Raw genomic sequence first — 19,036 nt, forward strand, 5'->3', positions numbered from 1 at the left:
TGATAGAATCTAGAAACTGAAAAAGGGCATTAGGGGAAAACTAGTAAGATCCAAATAAGGCACAGAGTTCTATTAGTGGAAATGTACCAGTGTGGTTCCTCAATTTTAATGAATACAGTACATGAATGGGAGATCTTTACAACCGGGGGAAGTGGGTGACAACCTTACGAGAAACTCTGTGTTATCTTTGCAACATTTTCTGTTACTTTAAAACTTTTTTTTTTTTTTTTTTGAGACAAGGCCTCACTTTGCAGCCCCAGCTAGCCTCAAACTCACAATCCTCCTGCCTCTGCCTCCTGAGGGCCTCACTTTGCAGCCCCAGCTAGCCTCAAACTCACAATCCTCCTGCCTCTGCCTCCTGAGTGCTAGAATTAGAGAAATGCACCACCACACCCCAGCTAAAACTATGCCTAAATTATTTTTTGAATGTCATAAAATAATACAGAGTGTGTGCAAAAACTGCTGAAACCAGAGTGAAGTCTGTTATCTAGTCAGTCAACTGTATTGTCAATTCCCAAGTTGTAATAAGTATAGTTACATGAGATATTACAATAGGGGACACTGGGTGATGGACACAAGAGTCTTCTCTACTACAGTGAATTACAGTGAATCTGTAATTCCTTCTAAATGAAAATTCTAAAAGTAAAACACTGACAAACCAAACAAACCAGTCTGTGTAGATTCCATTATTCAGGTCATACTTTACAGAGTCTTTTGACTCTGGGTGCTCACAATATAAAGAACCCATTTATCTCAGGTATAAAAGGCTAAAGTACTCTCAAGGTTTTGTGTAAGTAGTTTAAATGAGCAGATTATGGCACTGCTAAAATAAGTTTGCTAGCTCAGTCTCTAAATCTTATTTTGAATATTTAAATTTACAAACTAAAATTCAACCATACTTTCTAAGCAATCTTCTAACATCTCCTCACTCCTTGTTTCTTTTGGTGTAACAATCAGGGATGGGAAGGAAAGGAGAGGAGGGAGGACTAAATGCTATGGAATTCTGACTAAATTAAGAAAAAGTAACACACAAACAGTCATATATATGAGGGACAATTTCATCCTGAGAAGGGAGTGGAGCGACATACCTAAGAGGCATATAAAAACCCATAGATAAAGCCAACGAATATGAGTAAACCTGCTACTTCTGTAGACCTGCAAGACCCTTCCTTAAAAATAATGAATGCAAAAGAGGGTTGGGAAGTGGCTCAAGTGGTAGAATGCCTGCCTGACACTCAGTTCATACTGTAGTACTGCCAAAAAAGAAAAAAGCAATCTGAAAGCCTCTGCCAAAAGATTTGTAATACTCTTACATTTTCTTTTGCTTTTGTTTTCCAAATTTTCTCTGAAGTATTAATATCATAATGGAAATATGCTAAAATAGGGGTAGAAGATGGTGGCACATGCCTGTAAACCCAGCCATTGTGAGATAGAGGTAGGAAGGTTGCAGCCCAAGGCTGACTCTGGCAAAAACACAAGATCCTATTTGAAAAGTAACTAAAAAAAAAAAAAGGGCTGGAATGTGGCTAAAAGGGTACAGCGCCTGCCTAGCAAGTCCAAGGCCCTGAGTTCAAAAAAACCAACCAAACAAAAATGATACTAAAATAATTTTTAAGGTTCTTCATCTTATTTGACCCAATAACCCTAGTAACAGAAAGTTTATTTCAAAATCCTACTTAGATTCAAAAACACCTTTAAGGACTGGGGGTGTAGATCAATGGTAGAGTGCATGCTTAGCATGTATGAGATCCTGGGTTCAACCTCCCACATCAAGACCAAAGAAAGTATCTTTTAAGAACTCATGCTATAGAAAACAATGTTAAAATATCAGAAAGAATTTCAGAGCCAGGCACTGGTGGCTCATGCCTGTAATCCTAGCTACTCAGGAGGCAAAGATCAGGAGGATTGCAGTTCAAAGCCAGCCTGGGCAAAAAAGGGTTAATGGAGTGGCTCAAGGTGTTAGGCCCTGAGTTCAAGCCCCAGTACTGGAAAAAAAAAAAAAAAGAGAGAATTTTAGTATAAAAAGGTCCTTATTTTTTGGGGAGAGTACTAGGGTTTCAACTTAGGGCCTCATGCTTGCTAGGAGGTACTCTACCTCTTGAGCCACTCTGCCAGCCCTTTTTAGTGTTGGGTATTTTTGAGACAGGGTCTTTCTAACTATTGTCTGGGTTGGCCTCGAACCACAGTCCTCCTGATCTCTGCCTCTCAAGTAGCTAGGATTATAGGCATGAACCACTAACGTTGTCTGGCTTAAAATGTCCTCGTTTGAGCAACTTAAAACAAGATACCTTGCTCAACAAATTCACTGCACACCTACCATGTGCCAGCCTTTATGGATTTATAATACTGTGGAAAGGAGAAAGAGTAAACAAATAAGTATTGTAATCACAAACAATCTAAGGGAAAACTGTAGGTTGCATGGATACCTTTGTAACAAAGAACTCAGTCAAAGCTTTCCTAAGATATTTATAACCAGACAAGGAAAATAGAATTAAGCACTTAGGAAAGCCAATGAAGGAATTAGGAAAAGAAGGTAAATCCCCAAGATCAGTGTTTAACAAAAATCACTATAGCTATTACATGGGGAATGAACACAGATCAGCTAGAAAGGAAGAAATGCAGAGATCTGAAAATTACAAGTTACTGGAAGCACAGAACATATATTTAAGTCCCAATCAATCATGATGATGATAGTTACCATTCACTAAGTGCTAACTTTGCATCAGATCTATATGAAGTACAGATCTTTTATTGTATTTCACACTAAACAAATGCAAAAAACTAAAGCTTAGAAAGTATGTAAGTAAAACTTGCTATGGTCACAAAGAAAGTAGCAGAAATCTTCTCATGTGTGTCTAGAAATTCCATGAAGAAGTTACAAAGCCTAGGAGGTCATTTTCTAGTCAGACACCTTAAACTTAATACACCAAAACTAAAATCAGTGTCTATGCAGTCACTTATTGACAAATTAGCTTCTCTCACTTCACATTCTCATTTTGCTCACTCATTACTCTTCTGCCTTAAAACTTCAGTATTGGCTAAAATTAAAAGTGGTAATACCCACTATAAACAAAGATGTGGAACTGAACATCTCCTACACCACTGGTGGGAATACAAAGTGATTCAGCAGGTAGGCATGGTGGCACACCTGTAATACCAGTACTCTGGAGGCAAAGGCAGGAGCATTGTGAGTTTAAGGCCAGCCTGAGCTACAGAGTGGGACCCTTTCTCCAAAACAAGACAGACATGGTGGTACACACCTGTCATACCAGCTACTTGGGAGATAGAGGAAGGAGGATTGCAAGTTCAAGGCCAACTTAAGCTACATAGTGAGACTTTGTCTCAAAAACGAAATAATATAGGAAAGGCTGATGGCATAACTCAAGCAGTAAAGCACTTGCCTAGGAAGTGTGAGGCACTGAGTTCAATCCCCAGGACAACAAAACAAAACAAAATAGTGATATGGCCACTTTGTAAAAGTTTGGTAGTTTCTTATAAAGTCAAATATAGTTATCATATGTCCTAATAATCCCACTCTGACATATACCTAAGAGAAATAAAAACACACATTTACATGAAACTTGCATCACAAATTTAATATGGCACCAGTTAAATGCTTTGTACATGTTGATTCAAACTGCTTATCCAACTGTTTTACTTACAATTTTCTAACACCAACTTGTTGATCCATTCAAACTACCTATCCACTCTCCCCAAAAAGCACCTGCTTATCTTTCCTGTTTTCACCTTATCACTCCTCACTGGATCCTTCTACCCTTCACAGCTCAGTCTAAGCTTTAAATCTGTTCTCCAGTTGGTTTGCTAATTCAAGTCACAACCATTTTTTTCTGCTGCTCTCCTAATAAATTTTTTGTCTAGGCACAACTAGCTGACTCTTAAGATGAACCTAGGGGGAAAAAAAAAACCAAAAAACAAAAAACCCAGGCCAAGCTCAGTTGTAATGAGCACATAACAGAAGAGCAAATGGTTTACTGGTAACTAGATTTAAGAACCCATATGGAGTCAAGGTAACCAGTTTGTTGCTTCCAAATGTGACAGCTGTTAATCGATCTGAGTTCATACCTGAATATATGCAATATGCAAAATGATAGTACGAATCGTATTTATTTTGAGACAGGCTAGTCCAGACTGGCCTCAAACTTTCAATCCCCCTGCCTCAGTCTCCCCACAGCTGGGATTCCAGGTGTGCACCACCATGACCAGCGTATTCTTAATCAATGAGAGCACACAAAAGAGCTATGGCTTTACTTGATTATTAATCTGAGTCAGGTGCAGTGGCTTACCCCTGTAATTCCAGCTACTCAGGAGTTGGATCAGAGGGTCACAGATCAAGGACAGCACCAAGAAAAATTTAATGAGACCCCATCTCAACCAATAAAAAGCTGGGTGTGATGCCACATGCCTGTCATTCTAGCTACCTGGGAGGCATACACAGGAGGATTGTAGACCAGGCCACCAAGGCAAAAACTTCAGACATTCAAAAACTTCTGAATATTCAGAAAAGTAAAAGCAAAAAGGGCTGGAAGAATGGCTCAAATGGTAAGAGTGCTTGAGCATGAGGCAGCAAGGCAAACTCAAACTCCAGTACTGTCAAAAAAAAGAAAAAAAGTATTAATCTGACCATGACCTCAACAAGCATCATAATAATCACAGAAGTATAAGTTATATAAACTATGACCTGGCAGAAGAATATTTATTAATGTGGGGAGTAAGAAAAGCATTTTACCAAATGTTATTTACAGATCGATCAGGTTATTCTCAGAAAGGACACTATCTATAGGTGTTCAACCCAACAGGTATTCATGTAGACGACATTTAAATGGCAAGATACATACTGTTTTTTCCTCTATCATATGAACAGGATAATCTCATTTGTGAAAAACACAGCAATAAATATAAAATGCTCAAAAAAAACCTAACAAGCAGATAACCATATTTATTACTGATGGAGAAAGGATACAACTGGAGGCTGTAGTGAAAATTTGGCTTAGTAGGTATCATATGAATTTGTTTTTGGTAACAGGAACATATTCATGTACTACTCTGGCAGTTACAAGTTTTCAATTTGGTTAGGGCCATAAGTCAGTGGTAGAGCACTTGCCTAGCATGCATCTTGTGCTTGACACCCCAACACTTGAATAAACTTTTTTTGGGAGGGGTCATATGGGGTTTTGAACTCAGGGCCACACACTTGCTAGGGAGGTCTTGTACCACTCAAGCTATGCCTCAAAGCCACTCCACCCCTCCCCCACCCCAATTTTTTAAAAAGTACATATATAATCACCTTCTTTTTTTGTGTGTGGGAACTGGGTTTTGAACTCAGGGCTTTGCACTTACAAAACAGGCAATCTACCACTTGAGCCATACCTCCAGTCCTATAATCACATATGTATTTTTAAAGCCCTGAAAGGACTACACATTAAACTATCAAATTATTATCAGTTCATGTCTGCCAGTGGACTTATAAATGACTAGGTACCTCATTCTACTTCTTGGCTTTTTTTCCTCCTTTTCTTTTTCTGAGACAGGGTCTCACTTTTTTTGAGACAGACTGGCCTCAAACTCACTACCCTCCTGCCTCAGCTTCCTGAGGGTAGGGATTTTACAGATGTGTACCGCACTCTGCCTGGATATTAGCTGATTTTTATTTATCTTTACTTATTCATTCTTCTACCACAAACAAAACAAAAATCTTTGAAATGTACAAATGCCTATATACATACAGCTTCCTGGGATGAGAAACTCAAACAGAGACGGTCTTAGAGAAGGAACTGGTTAGCAGTCGGGAGTAGGGACTTTACACATATCACCTTTTATATTTTTTCAGTTTCTATTAAGTACACGTTATCAACCAAAAATCTATTTGGTTAGCTGGGTGAGGTGGTACGTGCCTATAATCCTAGAACTCAGGAGGTAGAGGCAGGAGAATTGTGAGTTTGAAGCCAACCTGAGCTACATACAGAGCAAGTTCAGCCCAAGTAGTGAGACCTATCTCAAAAACTCAGGGCTAGGGATATAGCTCAATGGTAGAGTGCTTGCCTAGCATGTACAAGCTGGGTTACCAGCATTGCACAAATAATAATAAAAATAATAATTATTACAGTATTTTCTTAGATCTGATTTCACCACATGTTCAACACCAAAGTTCTGAACTTCTTCTTCTGTGGTTCAGCCTCCCATGCCACTGTAGGAAAGAGCTCTGGATAGCCTGTATCTGACACACTCATACCTGAGCAGCTCTTTCTTAAAATCACTCCCCAACATCCAGGATGCCAAAGGCTTGGCTCCACCAATTCACAGCTTCCTGCCAAAGTATTTTCTACTAGGTAAATCTCAGTTCTCTCCCTCTTCACTGAAGTCATCACTGAAGAATATAGTTTTCTAGCCTCAGTTTACTTTCCCTTACCTCTGGAAAAACTACCCCTGATCTTCCTTTTCTATCTTCAACCTTCAGTTCCCTAATTATGATGAAATTCAGTGATGTGCAAATTATATAAACTGGATCTAAACTTTTGACAGCTGCCAAAAAAGAACATATATATTAATTCACAAACATTAAAATTTTACCTAAAGGTACTCAAGACAGACAAAGGGTTATACTGATGTCTTCCCTACCAGACAGATCCATTCTGAGTTACTGTTTTTTACCATCTTTAGCAAGAATACTCCTTTCCTTATAGCAGAATTAAAGCCTTAGCTGGTTAAGTTTTCCGGACCTTTGCAGTTATTATTACACTGTTTATATGCCATATATATGTATTATAAAAATCAACATTTATTTACAAATAAGTTTTAAAATCCTGAATTTTACTACATCTGAAATGCAATATCTATTCTTCTAGGGACTACTTCAGTATGACTCAGAGTATATTACTTACTGAGTCATTAGTACCTGTTTAACCTGATAATCAGTGTCTTAAGCCAATGGAGAATAATTATGCTGTAACACTGAGGTGGAAAACAAATAAACAAGATACTCTTATTATAGGACCCTCCCTCCCTCCAATTGCCTCTAACTAATAGTAAATGGAAATAACATTCACTGATTATTTATGGTAGTCACAGTAAACATGACACTAATTGCTAAGATTTTAACCTTATAACTAAGAAAACATTTCTTCATCACAAAGCTTCTCTATTGGTCCCAGGCTTGTCAACAACAATCTTATCTCTTTCCATCTATGCTAATTTCTTCAACCTATCAATGGAAAGGGGTAAAATTTTAAGTCAATGAAAAGACAGTCCAGGCTGACTATACAGCAGAGAAACAACAGACACAGATTTCTATAATCACCACTTATAGTGGTTCTTCCCAAATACCCTAAAAGTGTTGATTCTTAATAGTTCAACAGGGGTATAAGGAAAAGAATTTACTTAGCTCAAAGAGGTCACAGAATTAAAAAAGCATGCCATTGCAAGTGATCAGAACTGGTACCTTCAATCAAAAAAAAAAAAAGCTACTATTTCAGCCAGGAATTCTTCTTTTCCTTTTACTTAAGACCCCCCTCTCCTCTCCAATATGTTTAAAAAGCTTATTTTATTGTTTTACTACACAGTCATCCCCTCAGTATCCTGGATTGGTTCCAGGACCCCTTACAGATGCCACAACCCACAGGTGCTCAAATGAAGTATTTACATATAGCCTACTCATATTCCCCTGAATACTTCAAAAACTGAGTTGGAACCTGGGTTGTATAGCCTAAACATCTGGAGCTTTAACAGGATGTGGGAGGAAAGCATGGGAGCCTCTTTTAACTGAATCCTGCTTCTTTCCTTTAGTAACCAAGAAGACTTATTTGGATCTTAGATAATAGAAGAAGTATCAAAATTTGGACTCAGCTATTTAGCAAGATTTATATACAATGCTCAATTTAGTGTGGTACGGGTACAAGTAAGTACTTAATAGTCATATTATACTTTACCCTCCAAAAAATTTAACAACTGCTGCCAAATATGGTCTTTTTTTTTTTTTTTTTTTTTTGTGGTACTGGGGTTTGAACTCAGGGCCTCAAATTTGCTAGGCAAGAGTTCTACTACTTGAGCCACTCTACCAGCCCTCAACTGTCACATTATCTAAGCATTACAAGCAACAAAAAAGGAAACAGGATATGCCATAAAATGGAGGAAAACCCCATGAATTCAATATATAGTGCTCCTTTATAATTTTATACTCTCTATATTTTGATTTTCAACTCAACTTGATACCCCTGAATATCTGCTTAAGAGAGACTTTATATTTGTTTGTTTGTTTATTTTTGAAATGGAGTCTCCCTGTGGCCCGGCCTGGTGTCAAACTTGAAGGATCAAGAGTTCCTTGGATGACAGGCATGCGCCATCATGCCTTATCTTCTGTCAGGTTTCTTTTGGCCTAAAGAATTTTTTAAAAGTTTCCAGATAATTTGTTTTTATATATTTAACACTCACAGATATAATACTTTACGATGCAAGATATTTCAAATCTCTAATTAGAAATTATAGTGAAAAAATAAAAATCTAAGAAACAGTACATTAATCTGGATTTTAATAAGAGTATTTTATTCCTGCACAATGCCAATCTCTAGATATATCCAAGTTGTTTAGAACTCAATTTCACATATCACACAACTTCAGAAATAGGTTTTTCTATGCCAAGTACTGTCCTACAGGTCAGATTTAATGCTGCCTCAGGAGTAGTATTTCCTAAACTAAGTCACATTACTTACAGGATCATGTGTTAGGAATTTTCCTGTTTGCAAATGCAATTATAACTCTTGGTTTTATAATTCACGGCAAAAAAGACACTGGCAATTTGGTGATAAATAGCAAAATTACGACAGCAAAAATCCACTGACTTAAATCTTCCATTTCTAGGAATTCGTCCAGATTAAACTTGAAAATGTGTGAATAACAGTTTACAAAGTACTACAGCACATTCATAGCAGCAACTTTAAATTTTATTTTATGGTTATTTTTGAAAGAGGATTTGGCTATGTAGCCCAGGCTGGCCTCAAACTTGCAATTCTCCAGCTTCAGTCTCTGGAGTGCTGGAATGACAGGCGTGTGCCACCTTGCCTAAAGCTAAGTTTTATACCTAAATCATTTGGAGGACTGATTAAATAAACTGTGGTATTTCCATACGATGAAATACCATGCAGCCTCTGCAAAACAAGACATAGAGAGAAAGCCCTCTCTGGTCTGAGGAATGGGAGAAAATTCTCTAAGATACAGTAAATGCAGAAAGTAAAGTGCAAATGTGTGTACAGTATTCTATAGCATGTGTAAAAAGGAGGTGGCAGTGAAATGGATGATATAGAGATATACAAGAATAATAACAAAAATATAATATCTCTAGAACTCACCCAAAATGTTCCTTGCCTAGGAAATAGGATTAGGTGGATGGACAAAACAATTAAAGAAAAAAATGTGCCACTGTACTTTTTTTTACATATCAACCCATGTACTGCTTTGTTAAAATATTAAATTAAACCACTGTATAACTTGTATGAAAATACAATCAGTATTTCAGTATTTACACATTGTGATACAGTATAATCTCAGAAGATTATATTGTTATTAAACACTTACAAATTAGAGTAACAATTTTTGCTATCCCTTCTACTAAAACATCCACAGTTCAGCCATATAATTAAATGAACAGAATAAAGGCTCTTAGGGTCTTGGAAAAATCTCAAACCTCTTAGTTCACAGATTAAGACTATGGACCAAAGAGCAAAAAAATCCCATCCAAAGGACACAATTTAAAGGTAATAAGGCAAGCTTAGAACCTAATTCAAATTCCAATATACTGTCAACTACGTCTCTCACCCCAAAAAGGGTTTCTTAATTGCCACAAAAGCCAGCAAGTGTCAACCCAGATTCTAGTTGCATTTTGAGAATAATATGAATGGCAAGAGTACTGTGAGCTGATATCCTATCTTTGTGAAACAATTCTTAATGCTCTTGGGAGGAACCAGAAGGAAGGGGTACAATCTTGCTTCTCAACTGGGGTATGTTTCAGCAAAGTGCCAAGAGGAGTAAAGTCAAAGAATAAACATAGGGTTGGGGGTGGAGTTTCCAACAGTTAATTATACTAGAAAATTTGAGAAATAAAAGCAGCAACCAGATAATTAAAAATTACTTTTTTTCATTCATTAAGACCCTTTTTAAAAACTTTTATTATTGTTGGGCTGGGGGTACACTGTGATACTTATCAAAGTTCTTCTTTTTTTTTTTTTTTTAATGAAAGGTTAGTATTACTCTTTTTATTATCTCTTTTCTATATGTACATATATATCTCAAAACATAGTTACATTTACTTCTATAATTAAATAATACATTTTTAATGTAGGAAGAAAGCAAGATACAGATAAGCAATGGTCTTATTATACTCTTCCAGATTTTTCCTCTGGATGTACATGTGTGTATTTTGTTACAACAATTCATGTCCCTCAAAAAAACAAACAAACAAACAAAAACCTCCTCAAAAATCCACTAGGTGCTAATGGCTCATGCTTGTAATCTTAGCTACTTGGGAGGCTGAGATTGGGAGGATCGTGGTTCCAGGCCAGACTCCATCGCCAAAATAATCAGAGTAAAATGAGCTGGAGGCATAGCTCAAGCAGTAGAATGCCTGCTTTGCAAGTGCAAAGCCCTGAGTTCAAACTCCTGTCCAAAATATCAAAGTTCTTAACAATATTTCATAGTTGAATTCACCCCCTCCATAAAAATTATTTTTGTACTAAAACAAAAACCAAAGCCAGGAGCTGGTGGCACATGTCTGTAATCCTAGCTACTTGGGAGGCAGCAATCAGGAGGCTCAAGGTTCAAAGCCAGCCCAGGCAAATAGTTCTCGAGACCCTATCTTAAAAAACCTTTCACAAAAACAGGGCTGGTGGAGTAGGTGAAGGCCTGAGTTCAAGCCCCTGTACCACAAAAAACAAACAAACAAAAAAACCCCTCAAATATGTGGCACAGAATATAGGACTTACATAAATATTTAAGGTAAATGGGACACTTTCAAAGAAGTTTCATGCTGCTTCTGAGTCTGATCCAAGGATCCGAGAAGTATGGTAACTACACTTGCTGTCTTAAACTTTTAAGAGGCAGGATGTTTTGAGAACCATCCATAGTAATAAGAAGGGCTCAGGTCAGAGCTACACAGACCTGAATGTGTTGCTTGTACTTGCTACTGTATGGTCATAGATTATTTAACCTTGGACTCAGAGCCTCAGTTTCTTCATCTGTAAAACGTGATGATATACATAAGGCAAACTCCCTGGACTCTAGAAAGACTGTAAGAAATGGTGGACACTACCAAAGCCACTACAAACTAGCAAACTCATTATCTGACTGTCTAACCATTCACTTAGCTTCAATTTGTGAGAACAAGACAAAGCAAGCAATGGTATGGCCCTCCTAACCAGTCAGTCATAGAAAGAAAATAGGCCAACAGGACCAAATCATGTAGGTGAACACTGCTTATTATACTCACATATTTCATTTCAAATTTCTTAGCCAACATTTCCACTTCTTGCCTCTCCTGATGCGCATCATTAAATGGGTCTTCTGTCTGAACCAGCTTCTTCTGATTCATAGTAAATGGGAGAAAAAATAGAAATATTAGTATTACTTCAACTATTATTGCTACTAATAATACATAATTATTATTGCTACTAATATTACATAATAATAATTATGGCAATTATATTTCACCATAATTAAATATATAATTATATTCAATAACATATCAATGATATATTCGATAACATTACATATTTTATAAGTACTTCAATTATTATTCAGAGTTGAATTAAATTTTATCAATAATGAGTCCATTTTTCCTAATACTAACAGAAAGAGAGAAGCATTAAAAATAAAAAGAAATGTTGATTCATAACAAAAAAATGTGTAGGTTCTCCTTTTTTTTTTTTTTGTGGGACTGGCTGAGGTTTGAACTCAGGACTTTGCACCTGCAAAGCAGCTGCTCTATTTAAGCCACACATCCAGTCCATTTTGCTTGGTTATTTTGGAGATTGGGTATTGAGAACTGTTTGCCCAGGCTGGCCTTGAATCATGTTCCTCCCAACCTGAGCTTCCCAAATAGCTAGGATTACAGGTGTGAGCCACCAGCACCTGGCAATATTTGCAGTTTTAATAGACATACAAATTCCATAGTTTTTTTTGGTGGTCACAAACTCAATAACCCAAATTGATTCTACCTGAAAAATGATCAATCACTCCCCCACACATTAGGTAAAAATGAAAACATATATAACTGTAGCTATGACATCATCTCTAACAAAGATTATCTGCTTTGGTTAGGAAAAAAATCTCCAAATAATTAATTATAGTCAACGTTTAATTGACTGCCTATGAATTACCACTCAAGTATCTGCAGCTACCTTTGCCTTTCTGCTAAGACCCAGAATCAACAATTTCTACATCAACTACGTCCTGTCAATGGATAGTCACCAGGGAATACACACTAATTTTATACAAAGCTAGGAGAATGCAAGAGTTGCAAAAAGATTTACATTACCATGACTTCCTTCTTGCAGGGGAGAGTGAAAGTTTATTATAAAATATATAGCTTAACATACACACAGAAACACAATGAAATAGTATGTCACATTTACCATATATTTGCCAAAACAGATAAGTCACATGCTATTTTAGTAGTACCATTTTATATGTGGTTCTTATATTTAAAAAAAGGAGCTACTTAAATACTATTTTTATCCAATTTCAGACAACTGACTTGAAAATAAATTTTTAGAAAGGCTAAATGTTTTTACTAAAGTAGCAGCTTCATGTAATTACAACTGAAAGTATATTACGGCCAATATACTGGATAGATTTGGCTGACAGTCAAGGGCAAGGAGAAAAAAAAACGCAGAAGAGACAAAGATTTGGAATGGAGGCACTTCTTCCTAGATATAAAGGCTGAGATATGATCAGCCTAAAACACATGTCAGGAAAATATGGACAGAATGAATACAAAACAATCCATCATACATATTCATACGCAGACATATTCAACATGTCATAATAGGACACTAGAACAAAGCTGTTCCTTAAAATTTTAAAACAATTTTTATAATCAATTTTCAAAATTGTAATAAGTAATAAACATATAGACTCCCTTATCCTAATTAGAATTGTGAATGGAAAATATAAACATACTCTAAAAGGAAATAAACTAGCAAGCAGAGACTGGTAAGAAAATAAAGAATGCTAGTCATGTTCAGGGGACAGCCTTCATTTGAGGCTGAAGTTAGAACAGTGAGCAATCAGTGTTTTGTTATCATATATATGGGTATAAACTGCCCATCATGTAATTGTGACGTCAAGTACTAGGTCTGACTCATCTTATATATGTAAATACAAACACATGAACCTACATTTTAGTAAGAAGCAGCTTTATATGTCATGCTAAAATATTTTATTGTACTTTATACAGACATCAAAAGTACACCTCTTATTTACACTTCGTGGTCTATGAAATTAAAGAAAACAGACTCACTTTTCTTTTAAGAATAACTCCCATCTCCCAATTAAAATTATGGAAGCTTCTTCGTGTAAGAAAATTAACTACTCATACATAAAATGAACAATTTTGTCCTTTGATATTATTAACACCATTTGCAAATCTTTCATACATCTTACCCAACATATGCAATACGACAGCAATGGAGTACCACAGGCTTCTGTAACAATATAGTTACATTAACACAATAATCCCTTATTTTTCTCTTTATAGTAAATATTCAATTAGTTCTCAAACGGGTGCTCTGGTTTACTAAGAGTTAATTTTTTTTTTTCTTATATCAACCATCGCCTAAACTTATTTCTAAAGTGCACTATCATCCTTTATCCAGAAATGGTGAACAAATTAAATCTTTCAGGAGAGAAATTATTGCAATGCCTCAGTCATCATGCAGGCCACCTCAATCACAGCACAGCGCTGCACAGAGATAAAGAGGTTAAGGATTTAGCTAACCTGCATCCTACCAGCCAGGAAGGAAGTTTTGTTCTTCATATTTAACGAAGACATGTTATTTAATTATGCTTTTCTCATAAACATAGCAGAGAAAAATTATGTTTCAGTTACTTAGGGCTTTTACTCTTCATTTAGCATGTATGAAGCGGGCTGATGAAATGCATCCCAATGTAGATGGAATCTATACAGAACACTTTTTTTTTTTTCTTTTTTACAGCCCCACATATATGAACCTTGGAATCTAGAGCTAGCTTGATAGAAGGCTATTTAAAAAATTTAGAGACTTTTTTTCCTTCTAATTTTGTAAGAGCTCCTCTTCCCCTTTCTATTCAGCAATACAATTACAAGATCTCAAAATTAAAAGTAGCTTGGAAATATTACATTTTTAAAAATAACTGGTCTTTTCCCAAAGGGAAAAGGGAAGAAAACCCAAATTTGGGGAATCACTATTTTCCAGGCCAATTCTAATGTACGCCTTTTGCTTTCCAATCTTCTAGGCTTTCCTTTCATGAAACTATAACAATTTTACCTAAACAGGGATTTTGTTATACTTTCTTATGTAATCAGTACATTAGCTGGAAGTAATTAGCTACAAAGACATGCTGTATGGAGCTCTTTTTTGTGTGTGGCATGTCAAAAGATATGTAGCCGAATACACCATGAGAAAATTAGGCCAAGACGCCCCTAAATTGATATATGTATAAAGTAAACATAAAAATTGAACAGAATTACCCATCTTTCTCCTAGAACATAAAAGTACAGTCTTGCTCCACAGAACAATGTTTTGGTCAACACAGACTATGTATACAATGGTATACACTATATTGCCCAGCTAGGTAGGTTATACCATCTCGGTTCCTGTAGGTACATTCTACAATGTTTACACAGTGATGGAAATGTCTAATAACACATTTTTCAGAATGTACCCTGCCCTAAAGTACCGAAGGATTGCAACAGTTCTGGTATTATCAAAGTTAACAAGCTAGGGCATCAAAATGAACTTTTTCCCCGAACTTTTCATTTTGTAATTAAAAAGACACAAATCTACTATTAATTTTCTTGGCATGAGCATTACAGCGCAGAGTCCTAACAGTGGTCTCTACATTTCTACTATGACTAACTACATATTGTCAAGGATCCTCTAAATTTAAACTGTACCAGTTAACTGTAGGACATATAGTTTTACTAAGCATTGGTACTACAATGACAATAAGTACTAATAAAATTAAGTATAACCACTCTGGATGTTAACTTCATTTGTTAAACAGAGTTCTGCTGGATTAAACTAGATAAATCCTGTAAACTGCTTATGGCAGTGTCCAGAACAAAGTAAGAACTCAGTGAACCGCTTCCTAGCATTACCCAAAGATATTTTGAACCTGTAACTCACGAAAATTATAAAAACTGCAAACCTTCTTAGATCAGCAGGTCAAATACAACTTACTTGGGGAAAAAAATGCTCCAATTCACTATTTTCAAGAATCTAGTTTGGAAAAAAAAAAAAGACATCACGTTTATGAAGAGGGCACTAAAGTACATCTAGAGAGCCAAATGTTATGTGAAACTAACCAAAATAGTCAATTCGATTTGACTGAACCATTCAGTAATGATTTGACCACACAACAGTATTTGTTACTAATGATCAAAGATTAGCTGGCTACAAAATAAACAGTATCTAGTGACACTGCTTAATGTGATACATTTTGACTAAGGAGTCATTCAACTACAAAGATAGCTGAGGATGAAAAAAAGAACACAAGTGACTTCTGCTAAAAAGCACAACCTAATAAAAACCATAATCACTAAACAGAGGGCGGTGTTCTGTTTTTATTTTATCTCCCTTTCTTACTCCTAAAGATCACCAACCCACAACAATAAAAATTACAAATACCAACAAACCGCTGTCCTAAGCCCCATTGTTCACCAGTTCCATCAAAGGCACACCTACATATTTTCAAAAAGTTTTTAAAAATTCAAAGCCAGGATTTATTCTTCGTTCTCCAAAAATTACAGTGGCCAAATACAATATTCTCTAACTCGGATCAATAACGTGACACGCTCAAATAAGAATACCATGGGCGGATGCCCAGTTAGACAGGAGAGACACCTTCCTATTCCGCGACAATATGACCAAACGCCACACACACACACACAGCTAAAAAGATTTACCAATACTAACCAGATAACTGACCACCTCTCCATGCCTAAAGGGGATCCTTACTCTCTAAAGATATCTAATTACTCTTAAATCCCCTTCAATCAAGAGGGGAGGGAAAAAAAGCCACCAGCACGCAAGCATCTCAGCAGCCTCGGCGCCCTGCACGACAGACAGGGATGAGGATGAACAGAGAGGTTGCACCATCTCCCCGCTTCAGACCGGGGGGCGTGTCCCCCCAAGGGTTTAGCTTCCCTTCTACAGGAACCGCAGCTCGAGCGCCGCAACGAGAGCCCAGCCGCATCGCTCGCGGGGCCCCAGGATTTCGTGCGGGGAACAGAAAGGGAAAGGAGGAAAACGTGAGGTTTCGAAAGGTGCAGAGGGAAACAGGCAGGGCGCGTGTCGGGGGCAGAGCGAGCCTCGGCCACCCGGGGAGTGGGGGGACCCGAGCTGGCAATGCTCCCGCCCCCTCTCCCCGTTCGGCCCACCCTGGGGGCGACCTGGACGAGCCCGGCGATTGGGATTGGGGGCGGGGTGGGGTGGGGGCATCCGAATGTGCAAACCAGCTCGGGGAGGCGGCGGGTCCGGAGAAGGCTCCCGGGGTCTAGGGCGGGAGGGAGGAATCCTCTGTACCCGTTGTTCTCCGCACAGCAGCAGCTCCGGGTAGCTGAACTCCACGCAGCTCTCGTCCGTGGGGTCCTTGAGCACCAGCTCCAGGCGCACCGTCTCCCGCGGCGGCCGCGGCGGCCGCTCGGCCCGCGAAGCCGACTCCCGCGGCGGGGGCGGCTGTAGGGGCAGCTGCGGGAGCGGCGGCGGCGGCGGCGGCGGCGGCTCGGGCCGCGGGGGTTCGCGCTGCAGCGACATGGGCGGCTCGGCGCGGCTGACCTCGCGCTGGGGGAGCGGCTTCTCCCGCGGCGGGGGCTGCGCGTCCGAGCGGGGGGCTGGCTCCCGCGGGGCGGGCGGCTCCACCCGGGCCGGCTCGCGGTACGGCTGCGGCTCCAGGCGGGGGGGTTCCCGGAGGTACTCGGGCTCGCGCTCCGTCCCCGGGTACTCGGCCTCGCGCCGCCTCACCGGTGACAGGCTAATGAACGCTACTCTGCGCGGCTCCGCCATCCCCACTGTTCTGGCTCTCCGCTTTCGCTCGAGCCGGCGCTCGCTTCTACGTCGCGCTGCGTGCCTGCCCGCCCTTCCTCTGCCTCTCCGTCGCTTTTCTTCCCTCCACCACCCTCAGCAGTCTCCGCCGGCGCCACCGTGAGTGCGGACCGTGCCCCCTTCCCCGCTACTCTGTTCTCATGGGCTCCACCGCCATCGCCAGGGTCGCCGCAGCCGCCATGTTGGATCCCCCACATAAATAGAAGCAGGCCGCTGAGCGGGCGCATGCGCAGAGAGCAGACGCTCGCGTTCACCGTCGTGGCTGTTGCTCAGTTTTCCTCTTTTCCTCTCAACAGTCTGGAGTCCAGACAGGTCGGCGGAAGTGATGTCACGACACGGCCCGTTTCCTTGGAGACGGGGACGCTGTCTGCTCCTTTCCTCCCAGGGAGGAGTCCGAGGTTTCTCGTGTAGCTTCCTATTTGGACCCGGAAACCGAAGCGCGCTTGGAGCTCTCCCAGGGCGAGTGCCCTGGATGTGCCTGAGACCGACCCAGCCATGGCGCCGGGTTCCGCCCGAGGCTTGCCTTCCGCTGTCCGCGTGGAGCAGTTGAGGTTGTCAACTAGGTATTCAAGGCGGACACCTTCAAGGGAACAGGGTCTTGGAAGACTGGCCGTAGTGCCTGGCAGCCCGAAATTTCCAGGGAAAAAAACCCGAAATGGCCAGCTTCAGCCGGACTCATCCACATGGCGTCCCTTTAGAAAGCGCCACGCAGACTCCCACACGCCTCCCCTGCCCACACCAAATCCTGCTTTCCTCGCGCGGTCGCGGTGGGCACGGTAGTGAAACGCTCCATAACGCCCCGCTTTCGGAAAATTGAACAAGCAAATAAAAGGTTCTCGGTTCATTCGTAAGGCCTATCCTGTTGAAATCAATAGAATTCAAACTTCCTAGGAGGGATTGGTGGTGGTTTAGGGACGTGAAAGAAGGTAAATGATGCATTCCAGGCGTTGATTGGGCACGCCTTGTTGGCGCACCTGTGATTAATTGGATTTCAGACTTTAAAGGATGATAATTACTGGCCGTTTTACTCCACTCAATAGAAAGTAAATTTGAGGGCTCGCTCACCACATCCTCAAGGGAACCCAACCCTTCTGTTAGATGCATTAACTAGACTGACTGTTGAAGTCTCTTGAGTCATGTGACCTCATAGACATTCTGAGCAGGTTCAGGTTTTTGCCCGACTATTACTTTCCCAATTTGTACCAAGATGGTGGTGGAATGATGATTCCAAAGATTCTTCTAGCTCAAAATGCTCTCATCCCTTCCCCACGTCCTTGGCACCGTTCATTTCCTCTCCTACTGCTCTCCTCTTCTGATTCCTATTAAGAGTCCCATTTTTGGACTGTCTTAGCAACACTTAAATGACCTTTTTGCCCTCAGACTCTATTTCTGTCAGTCTTGCAATGGGGCCATATTAAAAGTGCTTCCAAAGCACTTTTTATTGTATTGTTCTCTTAGTTACTATTCACCTGCAAAGCAATTTCTGTACCTAAACTCATATTTAACGTCCTCTACAATTTAGCCCAGAGACTGCAAACTCTTGGTCCTTGGGCCAAACCATCTTCAGGTGTGTCACTTACTCATTATCTTCTGCTAGCTTCTAACTCAGTGGGTGTTTTTAAAAAAAAAAAAAATTTGTGTGTGGCTGCACTGTGGTTTGAACTCAGGGTTTCACACTTGCTAGACAAGTGTTTTACCTCTTCAGCCACACCTCCAGCCCCGTGTTTCCA

The 19,036-nt window shown here is 39.6% G+C and overlaps 1 protein-coding gene across 3 annotated transcripts in view; it reads right to left on the minus strand.

The window, feature by feature from the left end:
- The window catches only part of Ubn2 (ubinuclein 2), a 68,190-nt gene extending 50,592 nt beyond the window's left edge, over positions 1–17,598 (minus strand). For 2 of the 3 annotated variants that reach the window (XM_020160439.2, XM_020160425.2), the window contains exons 1-2: positions 16,788–17,598; positions 11,492–11,584 (exon numbers count right to left, since the gene is read on the minus strand). In XM_020160439.2, the coding sequence (XP_020016028.2) occupies positions 11,492–11,584; positions 16,788–17,267 (573 nt within the window). In that variant the 5' untranslated portion in view covers positions 17,268–17,598. Of the gene's footprint in view, positions 1–11,491; positions 11,585–15,443; positions 15,483–16,787 lie in introns of all 3 variants that reach the window. The other variant, XM_074062190.1, reaches the window with a different exon arrangement.
- Between the last annotated feature and the right edge of the window lie 1,438 nt (positions 17,599–19,036).

Source organism: Castor canadensis, chromosome 2 (genome assembly GCF_047511655.1).
Source record: "Castor canadensis chromosome 2, mCasCan1.hap1v2, whole genome shotgun sequence".
Taxonomy (NCBI): Eukaryota; Metazoa; Chordata; class Mammalia; order Rodentia; family Castoridae; genus Castor; species Castor canadensis.